This window comes from Notechis scutatus, chromosome 2 (genome assembly GCF_049901735.1).
Source record: "Notechis scutatus isolate UNSWTSFEM ecotype Mainland chromosome 2, rNotScu1.2, whole genome shotgun sequence".
NCBI classification, from domain to species: domain Eukaryota; kingdom Metazoa; phylum Chordata; class Lepidosauria; order Squamata; family Elapidae; genus Notechis; species Notechis scutatus.
In genome coordinates this window covers 85,304,637-85,324,714 of record NC_142010.1, presented here as the reverse complement: position 1 = coordinate 85,324,714, position 20,078 = coordinate 85,304,637, and the positions used below count along the sequence as shown (strand labels likewise).

Here is a 20,078-nt window from a genome sequence, read left to right as displayed (position 1 = left end):
CTGACACATGACTTATTCCCTGAAGGAGATGAAGCTAATACACCAGGAAACCGATTTGGATTTTTCTTCTTCTTCTGCATATTCAAAAGAGCTCTGCTAAGATTTGGAAGGATTTTATTAGAAGCAATAAACAAAAAGATCAAGTTTACTTATTGATACAAAAGAAATCTGTTTAAGGTTTTAAGGATTATTGTTTTGAAATACAGATGATCAGCAAACTACTTCTACCTTTTTTTTTTTTTTGAAGGACTCAAATAATAATTTTAAAAACTCAGGAAAGTTTATAAGATTGGCTTGCTTGACCAGGGTTAAAAGAAAAAAACAGTTGCATCTGCCCTTACTGGACTTTTGTTGACAAAGATGAATGGCCATAGCATTTGGACTGTTTTCGTTATCTAAAAGATAAGTTATGGGCAAAAGCTGAGGAGAACCTGAGTTTCCTCAGTGCCAGTCCATCATTTTAAGAGCTTACTCTCCAACACTACACTAATTCTCTTATATAAAGCATTAATATTCAGAGAGTACTGAATGCAAGGTCCTTTATGGTTACCCACCTGCAGTGACTTTACAAGGGGAAACTCCATGATAGGTCATTTTACACAAAGTGCAGAATGCGTAATTACATTGTGAACAGATGCCCATAGTGCAAGAAGGATCCTGCATCACTGGGGTTTGGCAGCTTGGACGTGGGCAATAGACTACATCGGCCATCAAGTCCAAACTTGACTGAAGCAGAAGGCGATCATAAAGTGCAAATAGCTTCTCTTCCACCAGCTCTTTCACCTTCAAGGCAAGTGATGAAATATGTTAGAGGATTTTGATGTAGCAAGATTTATCCTATATTATATTTATGAAAATAATCTGACAGAAGAGCACAAAAGATACTAATCAATTGATCTGCAGAAGCTGTAGCTATTACCCTCAGTTTGTATCAAAATTGGAAGTGATTATTTTCTTATCAATACATACTTCCAAGCAGAGGTGGTATTCAGCAGATTCTGACCAGTTCTGGAGAACCGGTAGCTGAAATTTTGAATAGTTTGGAGAACCGGCAAATACCATCTCTGACTGGAGATTTTACAGTATCCTTCCCCTGCCACGCCCACCAAGTCACACCCACAGAACCGGTAGTAAAAAAAATTGAATCCCACCACTGCTTCCAAGTCTTAGTTAATAACAATCCAAAGACTTCAAAGATTTAGAAAGGACTCCAGAATATTACTGAATTATACCGGGGCCAATTCATTAGAAAACGTAGAAACATATATTTAACCCTAAGCTTAGACCAAAATTCTAAAGTTATCGAAAAGTTAATTTACAAAACAAAATAAAATAATAAACCTTTGTATACTGCAGGACAAACCACCTTACACATGTCTGTTCTTATAAATTAGGTGAATACTAAAGCTCTGGCATAGTTCTTTGGGATCCTACTTCTTTTGCAAAAGATATGGTCATCTCTTTAAGCACTTACAATATTAGCTGCCAGAATCATTTTAACAACATAGGTAGTCACTGCTATAATTGGTCATTATAGTATATTTTTAAGTCCTCGATTTACAACAGTTCACTTAGTGACCAAGATTTCAACAGCACTGAAAAAAGTGAGTTACGACCATTGCAGCCATCCCCATGGTCACGATCAAAATTCATACACTTGGCAACTGGTTCATATTTACGACGGTTGCAGTATCCCAGGGTCATATGATCCCCTTTTGGGACCTTCTGACAAGCAGCGTCAATGGGGAAGTCAGATTCACTTAATAACCATGTTACTATGGTTAACAACTCACTTAACGACTGTGGCAAGAAAGGTGGTAAAATGGGGCAACATTCACTTAAATATTTCACTTAGCAACAGAAATTTTGGGCTGAATTGTGGTTACAAGTTGACATAAGTCGCTACCTGTACTAGCTTTCCTTTCTGGAGAATGCCCAACTATTTTTATGTTCCAATGACAGGGCAGGATGCATACCATGTCTGACCCATAACTGTCTTTTCTTTTACCTGCCCAGGAATGGCAACAGATGAACATTCAGGTTCTGGACAGTTCAGGCAATGGACCTGTCCATCTTTGATTTGAATTTCAAAGTAGTTCTTTAAGCAAATCTTGCAGTACACATGCCTGCAGTCTTTAAAGTCCATACATTCGCTTCCCTGTTTTACTGAAAAACAGATATTGCATGTGAACATTTTACAGTTGAAATTCTTCTCCTTTTGGGACTGATCAAAGTCTAAAATTTCCTTAATAAGGATTGACAAAGATTCAACATCCTCTACAGTGCTTGTATCAGAGGATTCTTTATGTGCGGATGCAGCATCTCTGATGTCATAGCAACCATCTTCTTCCTTTGGCTGTTTTTCTTGCTCAGTTATCTCCGGTTCAAACGGGGAAGTTATATTCAGATAGGCAAGTGTCTCTTCTTTAAGAAATTGCATCCAGGCAAACAGGACCACAGAACCTCTGTTTTCTTCCCATAAGTTATCTAGGTGCCTGCAAAGAGCAGTGAGCTGGAAGAGAGGAGGAGTAGAAAGAAGAGTTAGAAAAACATTTCCCCCCACAAATCTTAAGTCAATCTTACTATATCCTTAAAAGAACAAGATTTCATGAAAAGAAACAGTATTTTAATAGTATTACATCCATATTTCAAGCTCCACATGAAGCTGTTATCTGAACATTAAGGACTGCTATACCTGCAGAGATAAAACGCAACTTCAAAAATTACTTATACACAATTTCCAAATATTCTATACAAATAATATTAAGGTTTTAAAGTCACAATTATTGACATTATAATTAAAAATAATTTATGAGAAGTTTTAACACACATATTATTTTCCCTAGCTAACCTGAATTTTAATTATGATGCTTCCTTTTAGCAATCTTCCCTTGGCTGCAACAAGATCACCAATCATTCATTTAAAAACCTTATCATAAATGTTCCTTATCATCCTGGTGGATTATATAAATTATATGCTGTGTAAAAGATCGATGCCAAACCTGAGCCTGAGACAGCCACTTGCAACTGAGAAGGAACACAGGTGGGGAAGTTGAAGGATAGTCCGCTGGGAATTCAAAATTCAGCACTATTGGAGGCAGAAAGCTTACTGTATATTCAAGCTTGCTGTTTTCAAGACTCCCTGTGAAGTTGCCTGAAACAAAATTTATTTATTTATTTATTTAATTTGTTTGCTGTTTATCTCACTGCAAGGCAACTCTGGGCGACTTACAGACTAATCTGATCACCCAATTTCCAAGTTATGCTATTTAACTGAATGGTTCAATATTATTTCCATAAAACCTTTCCATTGAGAAATTCCCATGACAATTCCTTCAAATGTTGCTTTAGTTCAGGCATGTTGAGTAAATGTGGCCCTCTAAATATAGTTAAGACTGCAATCCCCATCCACTTCTTCAACATTGGTGATCTAGACTAGGACTCATGGGAGATGTTCAGTGACCTCTGGAGACCCATGTGTTGGCATCTCTTTGTACAACACAGAACCGTCTATGTTAGGGTACAGGGTTATTTTGTCAACCACTTTCTTGATTCACCACAACTATCATGCAGAGAAAAGGATCTCGCATCTTCTGTCTCACACATAACGTATCAAGAAAACCCTGGATGGAGGCAGCAGCTCTGGTATGGATTAGAGAATGGTAAATCTAAATAATTAACCCTTGGAAGGGCATGATTTACAGATAGGGTGGCATGCCTTCCTGTGGAAAAGTAGAAACAAGTCACATTTGTATTTTTATAGACACAAATTGAGAGATTCCTTGATACAGACCTGGGAATACATTAAGAAAAAACATTGCATGAAAATCCCGAGCTGGCTATCCACCATGGAGGCAATGATCCACCCCAATACACTAGATGTAAGTAAAATGGCTAGATATAATGAAATTTTAGATAATCAAGGAACATTAAAAAGCAATCAGGAATTAAAAGATCAGGGAATAATTATAGATTGGTGGCCATATCTTCAGCTACAATCATGATATAAAAAAGATGCAGAGAAATGTGGATTTGATACCTAATTAAAACAACTAGATAAAATTTTGTTAGGCCCAGAAAAAAATATATATCAAGAATATATAACTATTTACTAAAATTCAACATGGAAGAGGAAATAGTAAAAGGACCCATGATAGCATGGGCCAAAAATTTTGGACATAATATTGAACTTGAAGATTGGGGGAAAAAAATGGAATAAAAACTATACAGTAACAAAGTCCGCTGCATTCAAGGAAAATCAATATGTTTTATCATTGGCATCTGGCCCCAACAAGGTTGGCAAAAATGTACCCAAATCTGAACCCAAGTTGTTGGAAATGCAAAGAGGGACAAGGTATCTTCTTTCACTCATGATGGCTATGCCCTGAAGTAAAAAAAGTATTGGATTAAAATACAAAAATGGTTGTACAAAATTATAAAATGTCAAATAGAATTGAAGCCAGAATTTTAGGGATAATTAAGGGGAAATATAATAAAATAAATAAATACATCATCTTGCATACAACTACAGCAACAAGAATGGCACTTGCACAATGTTGCAAAAAGGATACTATACCGTCAGAAGGTCTAGCAATCCAAAAGATCTTACATTGTGCGGAAATGGATAAACTCACCCTAGAGTTAAAAGGCAAGGAAGGCTTGGAGTATTATACGGTTGGGGGAAATTGGTATGAATGGATGGACAATAGGAATAAGAATTGTAGAGATTAGAAGAAGATATAGAAATGTATATGAATAATTAGAAATGTATGGAAAAGCGTGTGTAACAAAGATGCCTTGTTATTTGTAAAAAGAAAAAAGGACAATAAAAATATTAAAAAAGAAAAGAAAAAAAAATCTGGCTGGCTCCTGAACGTTCCCCGTTAGCCCTCTTCACCCACTTCCAAAATCACTTTGACTTCCATCAAAATCAATTTGGGCTTGAATTTGGAGTTAGAAATACTGTCTTCTAGTCATGTTATTCTCGGATTGGATTACAACGTAAAACTGTCCGAAGTGTGTGCAAAATATGAATTCCTGCCTTGCACATATATTCAAACAGATAACTCTGAAACATATATCCTGAAATATCGTGTAAGCCAACTCTTACGTTTTGCACAGGCTAGCATAACTCTGAGGGAGACAGGTAGTTAAGAAATAGGACCGATTGATCGATCAATCAATGTTCCATATTTGGCAGTACTAGAATACCTTTCAAGAAAATCAGAATCTAAAAAGGAGTTGGACTTACCACTCAGAGATACTCTGAAATTCTGAGGCACAGCCACGGAGATTCGAGTTTCTCCTCCCTGTACATCGTGTGCTCTCTTGAATTCATCTTCATCATAAATACTTGCCAAAGCAAGAAGTTCATCCTCCTGAGATTCCTTGTCTTCTGAAGACATTTAAATGATCTGTGGATGATAAACATATTTCTAGAATATATTATGAAGACACCGTAGACTGAATAATCTGCTCCAGTCACTAGAGAGAGCTCATCAATACCCAAATGGACAGCAGCAGATTTATGATTTATGAAATTTTCTGATTTATGAAATCTTTTCATCTCAAGTAGAGATTCCAGGAAACATTCAAACGCTTTTACTTATTTTAAAAGTTAAACATTGTCTTTAAACAAAATGCAGTACAGTTGGTCTTAACTATTGGAAGTTGAAACAAAATAACTTCAATCACAGTTTATAAATCAGTTTAGTTTCAGTTAATTACACTTAAGGAAGACTAAGGTTCCCATGCTAAAGTATTTAACAGAAATTAAAAGTTTCCAATCTCTTCCTTGTGGCTTGGAAGGGGGAAAGAGTTTAAAAGCCCAAGACACATGAAAATAATGATAAGCAACTGTCTATTATGAGTGAAATAGGCTAATCTCATCACGGACCTCACCTGAAAGGCTCTCTTCTTCCTTATAAAACTCCTCCAGGATCCTTTCCTGTTTCTGATCAGTTTTTCATTGAAGTGCCACCCCTGCCATGAAATATAGTGCCCAGAGAAAAATATTTGATCCATACAACATTACTTTAAAAGTTAAATCAAATGTAATATTCTCTCGAATCTTTACAAACTATTAAAACATACATTGTAAACTTATTAGTTTAGCTGGTTTTTAAAAATTCTACCACTGCTACCACAGAACAGGTATAGACTTCAACTGATAGTTAGGAGTGCAGGAAAAAAAACTGCAACCAGCCTGCCTTCCATTGAGGATCTCTATACTGCACAAGAAATATAGAACAAGGGCTGAGAAAATATCTACAGACCCTTCATATCCCTGGACATAAACTGTTTCAACTCCTCCCCTCAGGATGCTGCTATAGAGCATTGCATGCGAAAACAACTAGACACAAAGACAATTTCACCCCTTGACATCACTCTACTAAATGCCTAATTACCACAGCATTATCTTATGCCTAAGGATATTTACTCATGTAGTATGGCTGTATTGCTATTATTCTTCTCATCTTTCCTATTACCTACTCCTATTGGTATCTTATGGCTATCACTTTGTTGGTTGTATCTTATGATTTATCATTTTGTTGCTTGTACAGTTTATGCACCAGAAACAAATTCCTTGTGTGTCTAATCACATTTGGCCAATATAGAATGTTCTGTTCTGTTCTGTTCTATAAATAAATATTTTTTTTTAAAATAAAGACAGTGATATGTAAAGAGATTGAATAAATCAATCTTTGGTATTCTTATCTTTACTAATGAAATTTTGTCCACTCAATAAATCTCACTAGGCTATTAGCAACTGGGTTGATATGCAGCATGTAATAACTTAGCATGAATCAACATAGACAATCACCACCATCATCTTAACCTTGTCTTGCTCAGCTTGTTAATTAAACTTTTCAAAGTTTAAGTACATTGCACAAATCTAGAATAGCTAGATAAAGAAAGCTTAACTTGAAATCTTACTTGCAGTTAATGGGAAGTTAAAGGTGGCAGTTTCAGGTTTATACAGCCTGAAAGATTCAATGAAAATGGCTAAGATGTGCAAGACAAGAGGAAAATGATGTCATGTAAGTTCACCTTAAGTTCACAGTAATTTAAGATATTGTGTGAATCAAGTCATACTATGGATTGTGTGGCTTGTTGGCCACACAACAGGTTGGCCTGTTGTTCTGATTCAGTCATTGTCATTTCTAAACCGTAGCTCATGGCATAGCATCTTGTGCTGGAAAACTTCAAGTTCTCCCTAACCTCTCTGGCTTCAGATATCACTTTTCTTGGACCAAAATAGCTTCTCCCCTTCTGAATTTTCTATTCCTCTTTTTACTTCACTTGGAGCAGTGAAGCTACAGTTGTTTTCAGCACAGCTTAGGCAAGAAGTAACGTTATCTGTTATCTGTATAGCATCAAAGAATACACTGGTAGAAAAATTAACAAAATGGCAATGGTAAAGATTGAAAAAATAATGGTAAGTACATAATTGATTTAATCATATATTGCCCTAATGATTCCACTTGCCATCTCTTCCTCTGCTGCTGCTTCCCTAATATCAAAATTATGACTCTTGGTTCCACAGGGCAAAGACATGACTTTCAGCTACATTATTAGTACAGCAATCTTACCTAAAAAGACATATGCAAAATATATTTTATTCCACCAAAAAAAATTTACTGCTCAAATTATTTGCATGAATACATCAATCAGATTTATTAAGAATGGTTATTTATTGATTGATTGGATTTCTATGCTGTCCATCTCACTAGTTCTGGGCAGTTTACAGTATCAGGAGCAATTAAAATGGAAACATTAAAAAAAATATCAAGTCTTAAAACAGAAATGGCTAACATTAACAATACATTAAATAAAGGACCAGTGACTAAGCAGGTGTGGAGGTGGGATCTTATCGAATTTACAAGCCATCTCCAGCGTTTTGAGGCCCTATTGGAAGGCTGAGAGGGTGGGGGGTAGATCTCACATCTAGGCGGGGATGATGTTCCAAAGGGCGGAAGCTAAGGCAGAAAAGGTTCTCCTCCTGGACTCCACCAGCCACAATTCCTTGGCTGACAGGATTCACAACATCCCCTTTTTGTTAGCACAAGTGGGGTGGGCCAATCCCATTGGGGAGATATGGTTCCTCAGATATCCCGGAGCTATGTCATAAAGGGCTTTAAAGGTGATAACTAACAGCTTGAATTGGTTCTGGAATCAAACTGGAAACCAGTGCAGTTTACACAACAGATTTGTTACACGGGCCACCTAAACTGTTCACACTGCTTCATTTTGTGCCAACCGAAGCTTCTGAATATTCCTCAAGAGTAGTCTCATGTATAGCAGGGGTCTCCAACCTTGGCAACTCCAAGCTTTGCTGGCTGGGGAATTCTGGGAGTTGAAGTCCGCCAGGCTTAAAGTTGCCACAGTTGGAGACACCTGATGTCGAGCACACTGCAGTACTCCAAGCATTAGATGACCAGGGCATGAGTGATTGAGTGCAGGGACTCACAATCCAGGAAAGGGTGCAAAACGAAGTTGAGTAAATGCACTCCCCCCTACGACTGCCACTTGCTCTTTGAGTAGGTGAGTCTAGAACAAGGTGTCAAACTCGTGTCACATCACATGACGTATTTTCCCCATTCACTAAAATGGGGATTAGGCATGGTCAGCGTATGACCCATCTGGCCCATGGGCCACGAGTTTAACATCCCTGGTTTAGAACTCCCAGGTTGTGCACAGAATCTGTCTGGGGAAGTATAACCTCATCCAGAACTTAAAGTTGTTAAACTAGGTCTCAAGGCTCCACTCAGTCCTGCCAGGATTTAAGTGATGTCTGTTGTTCCCCCAAAACCTCCAGACACCGTGAAACAGAAATGACAGCAACACTTGTGTCACACCGGTTATATAAAGTTGAGTATCAGCGGTGTACTGATGATACCTCATCTCACAGTATTGGATGATCTCACCTATTCGGTTATATTTTCACCTCATTTATTTATTAAATTTATTTGCCACTTATTTCACTGTAGGGCTATTCTAAGCAGCTTACAATAATAAAAAGAAAGAAAAATGAAAGGGCGTAAACAGGAGTAAAATAGAATAAAATAAACAATGAGAAAGGAAGACAACAAAAATAAATACATCAATAGGATAACCAAAAAGATGGCTGGCTGGAGAGCAGAGAGCAAAGGGAGGGAAGCAGTGGTGGGATTCAAATTTTTTACTACCAGTTCTGTGGGCGTGGCTTGGTGGGCGTGGCAGGGGAAGGATACTATAAAATCTCCAGTCAGACGCTACCAGTTCTCCAGAACTGGTCAGAACCTTCCGAGTAGCACAACTGGAGGGAAGGTGGAGGCTGCCATCAATCTAGCAGCCACCTCCAGTGTGGAACTCCCCCATTTGATCCCCAGGCCAACCAGCAGAATCAGGTCCTTAGGCGCTTTTGCAAAAGCATAGGAGGCTGGAGGCGGATTTTACCTTAAAGCAGGGGTTCCCAACTGGAGGGCGAAAGATGATATTCCAGGGGGTGCGAAAACTTGGGTTTAGAAGTTTCAAAATTATAGTGTAGATGTATAATTACATGCATATAATTATTTATTTTTTTAAGGGATGCAAGAATATATTAGAAGCATTCTAGGGGTGCAGGGTATAAAAAAGATTGGAAACTCCTGCTTAGGCTTAAAGGGTAAAGTCTTCCAAAGGGCCAGGTGCAATTGGTATCTTTTTAATTAGTCACATGATATAATTTTATTTTCTGAATAATCAGAAAAATGTATGCAAGTTTTTGCCAGAAGCAAAAAACAACCCATTTGTCCAGTAAAGAGTCAAAGAAATATAGTATTCACTTTCTATAAAAAAAGGGATGAAAGATATTTTTTTCTGACTATGCTATAAATTTTCATGAATGGTGTTCTTGATAATTAAGTTTGGTTTCATACGAACATTAAAACTAGCAAGGTTTCCCCTTCCTAAATCTGGCTTACTTGGAAATTATTTTATCTATCAAAGAAATGAAAGTAGGTTAAAAATATAGGCCAGGAAAAGGTGTGTGTATCACAAATTATTGTCCTGCCTAAGATATTATGTTCAATGAATTCCCATAAGCAGGCTTTCGAAAGATGTTTTGTTAAAAAAAAAAAAAAAACACCAGAAACTTTCTAATTTCCCTAAACAGATTTCATATGCTATTAATTCAAAAGACTGCAAAAGTATCCTTTGATGGTTAAGAGGCTTCAAAAGCTGGAAACACAAACTCTTTGGAACAGTAGAACGGACATCCAAATGACCAAAGTCTTAAAGCAGGGGTCTTCAAACTTGACAGTTTTAAGACTTGTGGACTTCAACTCCCAGAATTCCTCCTCCAGTCAAGTTAGCTCAGGAATTCTGGGAGTTGAAGTCCACAAGTCTTAAACGTGCCAAGTTTGAAGAGCCTTGTCTTAAAAGAAATGGACCGCTTGGTTTTGACCCAGGTCACAAATAATATCCATTCACTGCTGCAGCACCCACCCACCCTAAACACACACAAAATACTTACTACAGGGATCCTCTAAGGTTTGTCGGAGTAACAAAAATAATCGGGTAGGTGCCATCAAAACGTTTTCGACCTCTAGAGAGACCCCATTGATAAAAAGATTTTCTCCAGAACAAAAAAGAATAGCCGTGCGACAAAAGAGCGCCTTTGCTGAGGGGGAGGGGGGGAGGAAACAACAACTTTGGAACCCACCCAAAGAGGCCGAGCTGCCTATTCGTGGTTTTTAAAAACCAAGCGCGGAGCCTGTTGAAAAGGCCGAGGCGTTTCCCTTGGTATTTCCAGAGAGAGCTGAAAGGCGCCCCAAAGCGCAAGAGCGCCTTCCAGTCCTGGTAGGTAGGTGCTAGCGATCGAGTGACGTCACAGAACCTTCAAGAAGAGCGAAGGGAACCAAACCGCCGCAATACACGACGCGCCCTTCCAGCTCCGCCTTTGCTGACTCGAGTCCGCTTTTCACTCCATCCCGCTTCTTTGCTGTAACCACCACCACCACCACCACCACACAAGCCTCGATTCACCCTCGGTCCCACCTTCGGACCTTTCCCCCGCTGACCAGGACACCCGTTCCCGAGGCACTCCTCCTCCTCTTCCACTTGCAAAGCCTGGCTTCGGCGACCAGTTCAGTCTCGGATTGCGAGAGTTTCGGGAAAAGGAGAAGGGGGGAAAAAAACAAAAACCAACCACGCTAGGAAGGGAAAGCGAGGGCGGCGTTTCAGTCTAGCGAGGTCATGTGCGTCCGCCGGTTTCCGGTTTCGTTTGGCGAAGCTTTATAGTGAGGGGGTCCGAGGAGCCGAGGCCGCCGGTGGTCGCGCGGGTGGAAGGGACGCAGGAGCGGTGTCTGCCGAAATCGCGTTTTGTTTTCCGCCCAGGGGTGGATGGCGCTAGAATCGGTTGAGCTGAAGGTTTCCTGGTTTTGCCTTTAGTTGTAGTTTGAAAAAGAAGAGCAGGCTTTTAGGAGCCACAACGTGCTTCGAGGCTTTCCGTTTGCGACAAGCTGCTAAACCACTGGAAACTGCATTCTGAGGCAAATAGACTCAACGAGTCTATTTGCCTCAGAACGAGTTTACTTGGAAGGATCTTGTAAGAGCTGCTTAATACGGGATTCTGGTGTGTGTTTATTTGTTTTATTTATTTATTTGCCATACAGGTACAAGATAAGTGTAAGTGTGAACATAAACACGAACAAAGGGAGTAAATACAGATAAATGGGGACAGTAAGACAAGGGACGGTAGGCACGCTGGCCTCTTTGCATCTTGCGCTATTGCGTTTAGTCAGTTATTTCTTAAGCTGCTCAAAGTAGTCAGAATCGATGCGCTCATTATCCCTTAGTCCCCAAATGATGTGTGAGGGAACAATTATGTTAGATTAAATTATGTAGAGTTACTAGTGTTGGGCTGCAAAAAAAAAAATAGTATGGAAGCAGAGATCTTAGGAACATCACTCTGCATTCCAAAATATCAGATCCACTTTTTAATTGTCATGACAGACCTAATCCAGCCTTCCTTCTCTCCTTGGAATAGAAAATTTGAGTACTTTTTAAAAGAAATGAACCATGAACAGATAAGTGTAAAAAATAAAATGGTAGAATGCAATTAGTAAAGTACAAGTAAGTAAACATTAAACCTAAAATCTCCCAGAGATAAGTATAATCCTTGTTATTTAATATTTGAGTTATGAAATGTGTTAAATCATTTTTAAAGCAAAAACTTTCACTATTGAGTTTTCAACTAAGGGTACCTGGTTTAACACCAACCTGTAATAACCCAACAATGGTTTCCAGTTACAATGGAATTCTGCATCAGATTTAAATCACTAGTAAAAAGGCTTGATTTAAATCAACTTGATTTAAATCATAACTTTTAAAGACCAACTGTCATCTGTCTGTCCCACAGTGGCTCCTCCTCTGACCCACCATTGATTGACAGTCCCATTCACTTTAATGGGATGGCTGGTGATGTGGCAGTGACACAACAAAGTGAGGGATGGGATGGGCAGCAGGTGAGTGGATGTCCGCTAACAGGCGCTGCCATGATGGATCTGAAATGACAGGAGCTTTTTAAATGTAAGGACTCATTCTTGCTGGTAGTTAGAATCTTTAATATTATTTGCAAACAAAATGGTTTCCTATTTAGCTTGCACAGCTTAGATTCATTGAATGGGTTTACCAAAAATGTAAATATTGCAGAATATACAGCCTCAGGCTATATAACTAACCTCCATTTTGTGCTAAATAAACTAAACCATTAATAGAAAACAATCTTAGATCAACTTTTACTCCAAAAACAGTTTATTAAAATAAATGTGATAAAAAAGAAAAAAATCTGACTTAAATTTTTAAAAAGCTGGGTTTTTTGTTTTTTTTTAAATCAATTTTTATCCACCCTGATTGTTGCATAACTTGATTAGCCATTCTTCCAGGAAAATAATCAAATGAATTTTCCAATAACAAAGATAGCTTTGCTGTATTTAAGAGTGACTTAAGGACAAAGTAGAATTAGAGGAAATGATGAAAAAACCCAGGAAAAAAAGAGCTTTTGATTAAAATTAAAATTTCCCAGGAATCTTGAGATGTTCAGCTAATTAAATTAAAGGGAAGAGATATTTCAAGAAAATTCTAGACACCAAATCCAGATAAGAACTTGTGCTGTGGTTCCGGTTGCAGCGCTGCGGCGGGGTGGGGAGAGAAGAGCAAGCTCTGCTCTCTCATCCCCAGTCTGCATGTTTGGAGGCCCCGTTGAGGGGCACGTAGACCCTGGAGGGGAAGACGAAGGTGTAAGGAAGCCTGAGGAGAAGTTTGACAGCGGCGGCTGTTGACAGCTTCGAGGGAGACCTCATTTGCTCCAACGTGTCAGTGATCGGCCATCTCGATGGCAGACCGAAGTCGCAGCGCTTTAGCCGAATGAGGAAGATACCAGAGTACGAACAGCGTTTTTGGCATCAATTGATGGATTGAACTTGGAGTGAAGGAGGCGGAAAGTGAAAGTCGAGGAGAGAAACAGCAGAGATGGCAGAACTGTGAGTCTTAAATAAGAGGACAGAAGTCTGAAGGGAAATGGCGATCCGGCGGTGAAAGCAAGGAACATTTAAGACAGAGATCAAAGACGATTTAGTTGATTAAAGATTGGCTGGTGTCTTGGACCTGTTCTGAAAAATTTGGAGTTGATTTAGACTGATTATCTAGGAATTTGGAGTTTAACCTGATGGATTTGTGACTTGTAAAAGAAGAACAGTGGAAAAAAAGTAAGAGACAGGACTAAACCCAAGAACAGAAGTGACATTTTGAGATTATACAGAGAAGCTGATGTAACAGACTGTGACTAAACAAAACGTGAACGGACAAGGAAAGGAAAGTGATTGAATATTACTGGACTTCTTTTCATAGAATATAATTAATGAAATAACATTTTGATTAAGGTTTGATTGAATTTATTAAGAATTTAAAAGTTTAAATGATATGAAACTGAAAACTGGTGAAATACTATTTTGATGATTATTGATTGATTGATTACTAACAACTAATGAAATAAGTAAGGTCATATATATAAGAAGTGGAATATAGAAAGGAAACCGAACTTTACAGTTAAAGATAAAGAATACAGTTGATGTACCATAATATAGTATATAAAATAGTTGTATAAGAACAATTTACAGCAAGTATATTTTAGGATATTATATCATACTCTTTCTCCCTTTTTTCTCTCATTTTGATATTATCCTTCCTGTCATCCCTTTAGCTCTCTCCCTTCTTTATCTTCTTTAATTTTGGTGATTCAGTTAGTTTCAGATTCTATAAAAGATTGAATCAAATCTGAATAATTTAGAATATCATAAGTGGGAAAAGATATTTATATTCTAAGGGAAACTACTGAATAGAACTAATAACAAAAGAAAAATTAAACAGTGAATGGTAAAGTGGGAAGATATCTACAATAAAGTTAGGAATATGACCAGTACTACAATAGCGAACCTGAAAGGGAAAAAACCAATGTCTGGTTCATCAATGTCTATTGCATCTCCAGCGGGCCAAAAAACAATAGAAGGAATGTTGAATATGGAAAAGATGAGCAACATGGCCAACATGCAGACGATGCAAGCAACATTAACAGCTATTCAGGAAATGATGCTTAAAATGCAGGAGACAATGGTTAATAACCATACAGATATGAGGACAGAAATGGGAGACATGAAGGGTAAGATTCAACATTTAGAGAAGATGGGAACGACCCAACAGACACTAGAGAAGAATGAACAAAGAACAAAGAATATAGAAACTAAAGCTGAACAAACAGATAAGAGATTGGAAGGGATGGATAGAAAAGTAATAGAGATGAACAGAGACTTAGAAGATTCGATTATCCATCTCGAAATGGAATGTGCAGCATTCTGTTTGAGGTTCCAAAATGTATTGGAATCCAAAGATGAAGACCTGGGAGACATAATGTCCCACTTAATAGCAGAGGCATTGCAAAGGGACCAGCAGGAAATAGTGAAATAATTAGCTGCCTGGAGAGGTCCACATCAGGTTCGCCAGAAAAAATGTAAGAGACATTGTATATATAATCACAAAGGACGAGCCGATGGTGCATAAAGAAAAAGAGATCACGACCTTGAAACAAATTCTGAGGCGGGTAAGAGAGTTGAGGAAGGACTACAGATCTCTGGCGATACTACTGAATAAACGAAACATCTGGTTCCAGTGGCTGGACCCTGAAGGAATGCTGGTGACGTGGCAAGAAAGAAGAGTAAAAATTGATAGTATTGAAAAGGCACAAGAACTTTATGATCAGTTGATGGAAACAGAGGAAGAGGGGAGCAGTAAAGAAGAGTCAGAAAGCAAGAGTCAGGAGGACCAACAAGAAGATCAGCAACAGGGAATACAGGAAACGGACCAGGAAGAGAGAGGTAAAGCAAAGAGAGAATACCCAAGGAGAGAAGGACTAAAAACAAGGCCCCAAAGAGAAGCAAGAACAAACAGAAGATTTAGGTAGACTCAGAATTAACAATGGAAGAAGAGATTAAATTACTCTCAATAAACATCAATGGATTAAACTCCCAGATCAAGAGGAAATAAATATTAACCAAATTAACTAAACAAAACGTTGATATTATATGCCTACAGGAAGTACATATCCAAAAACAGCATAAAAAATATCTAGAATATCCCAAGTTGGGTGTATTATTTACAGCATTGGCAGATCAAAAGAAAAGGGGGTAGCAATTTACGTAAAAACAGGGATAAATGCAAAAAAAATCTATGCAGATGAACAAGGCAGAATTTTAATGATACAAATTAATTTACATCAAAAACAATTACTATTAGTGGGGATATATGCCCCTAATGACAACCAGAAGAAGTTTTATAAGGGACTGTATGATAAAATAATTAGTGTAGGTGAAGAAAATATTTGCTTGATAGGGGACTTTAATGCCATTGTTGATGTTAAAACAGATTATATTGGTATGGAAGAGACTAGGAAGAAAAAAAAGAGAATTTTACCCAAAAATTTGTTTGATTTAACACGTGAGACCAATTTGGAAGATATATGGAGGAAGAGGAATCCAAATGAGAATAAATATGTTTTATTCTAGTCCACAAAAATCATGGTCCAGAATCGATATGGTATGGGTTAATGGGGCAATCGAGAAAGACATTAGTGAAGTAGAGATAATGCCTAATATATGGGCTGACCTGGTTAAAATTACATGGAAAGGACATAGTAAAAGGAAAAGGAGATGGATATTAAATTCACAAATAACAAAGGAAAAAGAATATATCTCAAGAATGAAAAATGAGTTAGAAACATTCTTTAAGGTTAATTTAAAACAACATACTAGTTTTCCAAATTGATGGGACACTACAAAGGCCTTCGTGAGAGGCATATCAATAGCCTATATAGCTAAGAAAAATAAAGAAAAATGGAAGAAACAGAACAAATTACAAGAAAGGATTAAAAAATTTGAATATGAGCTCCAAAAAGACCCAAAGAATATGGAAGTTAAGAAAGAAATAGGGATTAGACATGAACTAAATTTGATAGAGGAAAATGCACGTAACTTAAAAACTCTTAAACATAATTTCTTTGAATCAGCAAATAAACCAGGAAGGTGGTTGTCCCATAAATTAAAAATAGAGAAAGAGAAAAGACTAATTCAGCAACCCAAGGATGAGGAAGGGACAGTATATTATCAGATGGAGGAGAAAAAGAATTGCGCAAAGGTATTTTGGTGAGCTTTATAAGCAAGAAGAAAACATTAGATACTACTTGGAGGGAAACAGTCTGAGCCCAATTTCAGAAGAAAACAGAGAAGCACTTAATAAAGAAATAACATTAAGAGTTACAAAAGGCAATACAAAAACAAAAAAATAAAACACCAGGCCCGGATGGTCTACCAGGCAAACTATATAAAAATTTATCTGAAATATTTGAACCAATATTACAGGAACTATATAATGAGGCATTAATGCAAGCTAGACTTCCGAGGTCCTGGTCCGAGGCATACATCTCCTTAATTGCAAAAGATGGCACTGATCAACAACTAATTGCGAACTATAGGCCAATCTCGTTGCTAAATACAGATTATAAGATATTTATGACAATATTAGCAGAAAGAATGAAACCAATTTTGAGTGAACTTATACACACAGACCAGAATGGTTTCCTGCCAAATAGACAAATTAAAAACAATATTAGGACAGAACTAAATTCGATTGAATACTATGAAGCTCACCCAGAAAAACAGGCAGCTTTAATTTTTTTAGATGCACAAAAAGCATTTGACAATCTTAATTGGAAATTCATGCTATATCAAATTAAAAAGCTGAATTTTGGCACTAATATAGAAAAACATTACAAGAAATATACTCAAATCAAAAAGCAAGTGTATTATTAAATGGAGATTGTACTGAAGATTTTGAAATTGCAAAAGGAGTGAGACAAGGGTGTCCATTATCGCCTCTGTTATTTATCTTGTCTTTAGAAGTGTTGCTAGCTGCAACCAGACAAAACCCAGAGATTTATGGAATTAAGATTAGAAATGAGGAATATAAAGTTCAGGCATTTGCTGATGATTGGTATTTATAGTGGAAGATCCAATGAATTCGAGACCAATATTGTTGCAACAAATAGAAAAATTTGGGGAAGCAGCAGGATTTAAAATAAATAAAAATAAAACTAAGATGATAGTCAAAAACTACAAAACAGAAAGTAGAATTAGAAAATACATTATTGGACTGCAAATAATAAAAGGTGAAATACCTGGGAATTTGGATATCACCCAGATGTTCATCATTAAAAGAGGACAATTATGTCAAACTGATTAAGCAAATCAGAAAAGAATTGGAATTATGGGCCAAATTGAAACTGTCTATATTAGGAAGAATAGCAACGTTGAAAATGAATACCTTACCAAAATTAATATATCTATTCCAAATGATTCCAATTAAATTAGGGAAATCTTTTTTTATAGAACTAAATAAAATGACATCCAGGTTTGTCTGGTTGGGCAAGCGGCCACGTATTAAAATGAAACTACTACAAGATAATAGGAGCAGAGGCAGTCTCAGATGACCAGAATGGGAGCTTTATTATCAGGCAGCGATGTTGAGTTGGATTAAGGACTGGATTAAACTAAGAGACAAGAGAATCTTAACATTAGAAGGAGATGACCTCTTGATAGGTTGGCATGCATTTTTGTGGGAAAATAAAACTAATATACATACCTATTTCAATCAATACCTAATAAGAGATTCATTGATAACAATTTGGAAAAAAATCAAAGGTAAACACTATACAGAAATCCCACGATGGCTGTCAACCATGGAAGCCATAATACATCCAAATAGATTAGACCTACAGAAAAATGGTAAGCTACGAAGAACTATTAGATAGTCAAGGGAAATTGAAATCAAACCAAGAACTGAAAGAAAATGGAATTATAATTGATTGGTGGCCATATTTGCAAATTCAAAATAAATATAAAAAAGACTCAAAAGATTTTGGATTTGACAAAGGGCAGAACCAACTAGATAAAATATTAATGGGACCGGAACGAAAACTTATAACTAAAATATATAAATATTTATTAGATTTTAAAATGGAAGAGGAAATAGTCAAAAGTACAATGATTACATGGGCACAGAATTTTGGATACACTATAGAACTAGAGGAATGGGAAAAAATATGGAATATAAATTATAAATTAACGGTATCTGCCGCATACAAAGAAAACATATATAAAATGTTCTATAGATGGTATTTAGCCCCAACAAGATTGGCAAAAATCTACTCCAATATGAGTCCTAAATGTTGGAAGTGCAAAAAAGTTGATGGTACATTTTATCACATGTGGTGGATGTGCCCCGAGGCCAGAACATACTGGATTCAAATTAAAAATTGGTTAAGAGATCACTGGCTATCAGATTGAGCTCAGACCAGAATCCTTCCTATTAGGAATCATTAAAGAAAGACTACCAAAAGAAGTAAAATACTAATGTTACATATTATAACAGCCACCAGAATAGCCTTTGCGCAGGTATGGAAAACACCAAATACCCCCAATGAAGAACTAATAATACACAAAGTAACAGAAAGTGCTGAGATGACTATACTAACAATGAAATTGAAAGAAAAAGACGATTCTGAATTCTTTACAATTTGGAACAATTGGTATAAATGGCTAACAAATGGAACCAAGAAGTGAGACAAAAATGTTAATTGAAACAACCCTTAAGAAAGTAAAATAAAATTTTGTAAATTATATAAAGATATAAGAATAGTAATTATAGCTAAAGATATTATTTAATAGTAGATAAACGCAATATAATTTATGATATTTAAAGCAAAATCTTTTATAGATGCTAAGAACGTTGATACCATGATGTTTTACTATGTTAAAAAGAAAATTAATAAAAAAATTTTTTTTAAAAAAAAAGAACTTGTGCTGTGATTTTTTTGTTTCTGTTCAATGCAGAAAATTGTTTTAGGCTGGCCTTGAATGAGACCTCAGGATCTTAGTGAACAAGATAAGATGGTGCTAATTGTACCTATAATCTTAGTGTACCAACATAATTTGAATTCTACTCCAATCCCTTTGCAGCAAGTTTTATTTGTAACAGATCACACCATTTTGAGAACTCAGATGGGGTAGCTGCATATTTGCAGGATGGTGTAAATCAGTATTTTCAGCAAATGGTGTATTGTCTGAGATTAACATGAAATGAATTACAAACTATACAGCAACCCTCCCCAGTTAAGGAACATGTGGATTTCATGCTTTTAAATTCAGCTGGGTTGTAGCAGTAATTTCAATATCCCCTTTTTTCTTAGAATATTTTGTTTAACAACTGATAACAGGTTTTATCTGTGTTAAGATGCCTTTCTGCTTTCCATACTGCAATGGCAAATACAAACATTAATTCAGGCAGCAGTTTTATTCATTAAGAATATCATTTTACTTACATGATAGGATGAACATAAGGTAAGGGTTAGAACATATATTTGATGTAAGAAATTGAAATCTTCTCATTCTATTGAATTAAAGTGCTACCTGCCTTCCTTTGAGTTGGCAAATACAACATTTGCTGTCCCT

At 36.8% G+C, this 20,078-nt stretch overlaps 1 protein-coding gene across 8 annotated transcripts in view; it reads right to left on the bottom strand.

Moving 5' to 3' along the window:
• The window catches only part of RNF14 (ring finger protein 14), a 29,408-nt gene extending 18,059 nt beyond the window's left edge, over positions 1-11,349 (bottom strand). Inside the window, exons 1-7 of one of the 8 annotated variants that reach the window (XM_087955387.1) lie at positions 10,496-10,820; positions 7,489-7,592; positions 5,897-5,982; positions 5,252-5,414; positions 3,003-3,154; positions 2,009-2,512; positions 555-783 (exon numbers count right to left, since the gene is read on the bottom strand). In XM_087955387.1, coding sequence (XP_087811513.1) covers positions 555-783; positions 2,009-2,512; positions 3,003-3,154; positions 5,252-5,405 — 1,039 coding nt within the window. In that variant the 5' untranslated portion in view covers positions 5,406-5,414; positions 5,897-5,982; positions 7,489-7,592; positions 10,496-10,820. Of the gene's footprint in view, positions 1-554; positions 784-2,008; positions 2,513-3,002; positions 3,155-5,251; positions 5,415-5,896; positions 5,983-6,936; positions 7,217-7,488; positions 7,593-10,491; positions 10,821-11,019 lie in introns of those variants that run through there. The other 7 variants (XM_087955383.1, XM_087955386.1, XM_026687773.2 and 4 more) reach the window with 7 other exon arrangements.
• Positions 11,350-20,078: the final 8,729 nt, after the last annotated feature.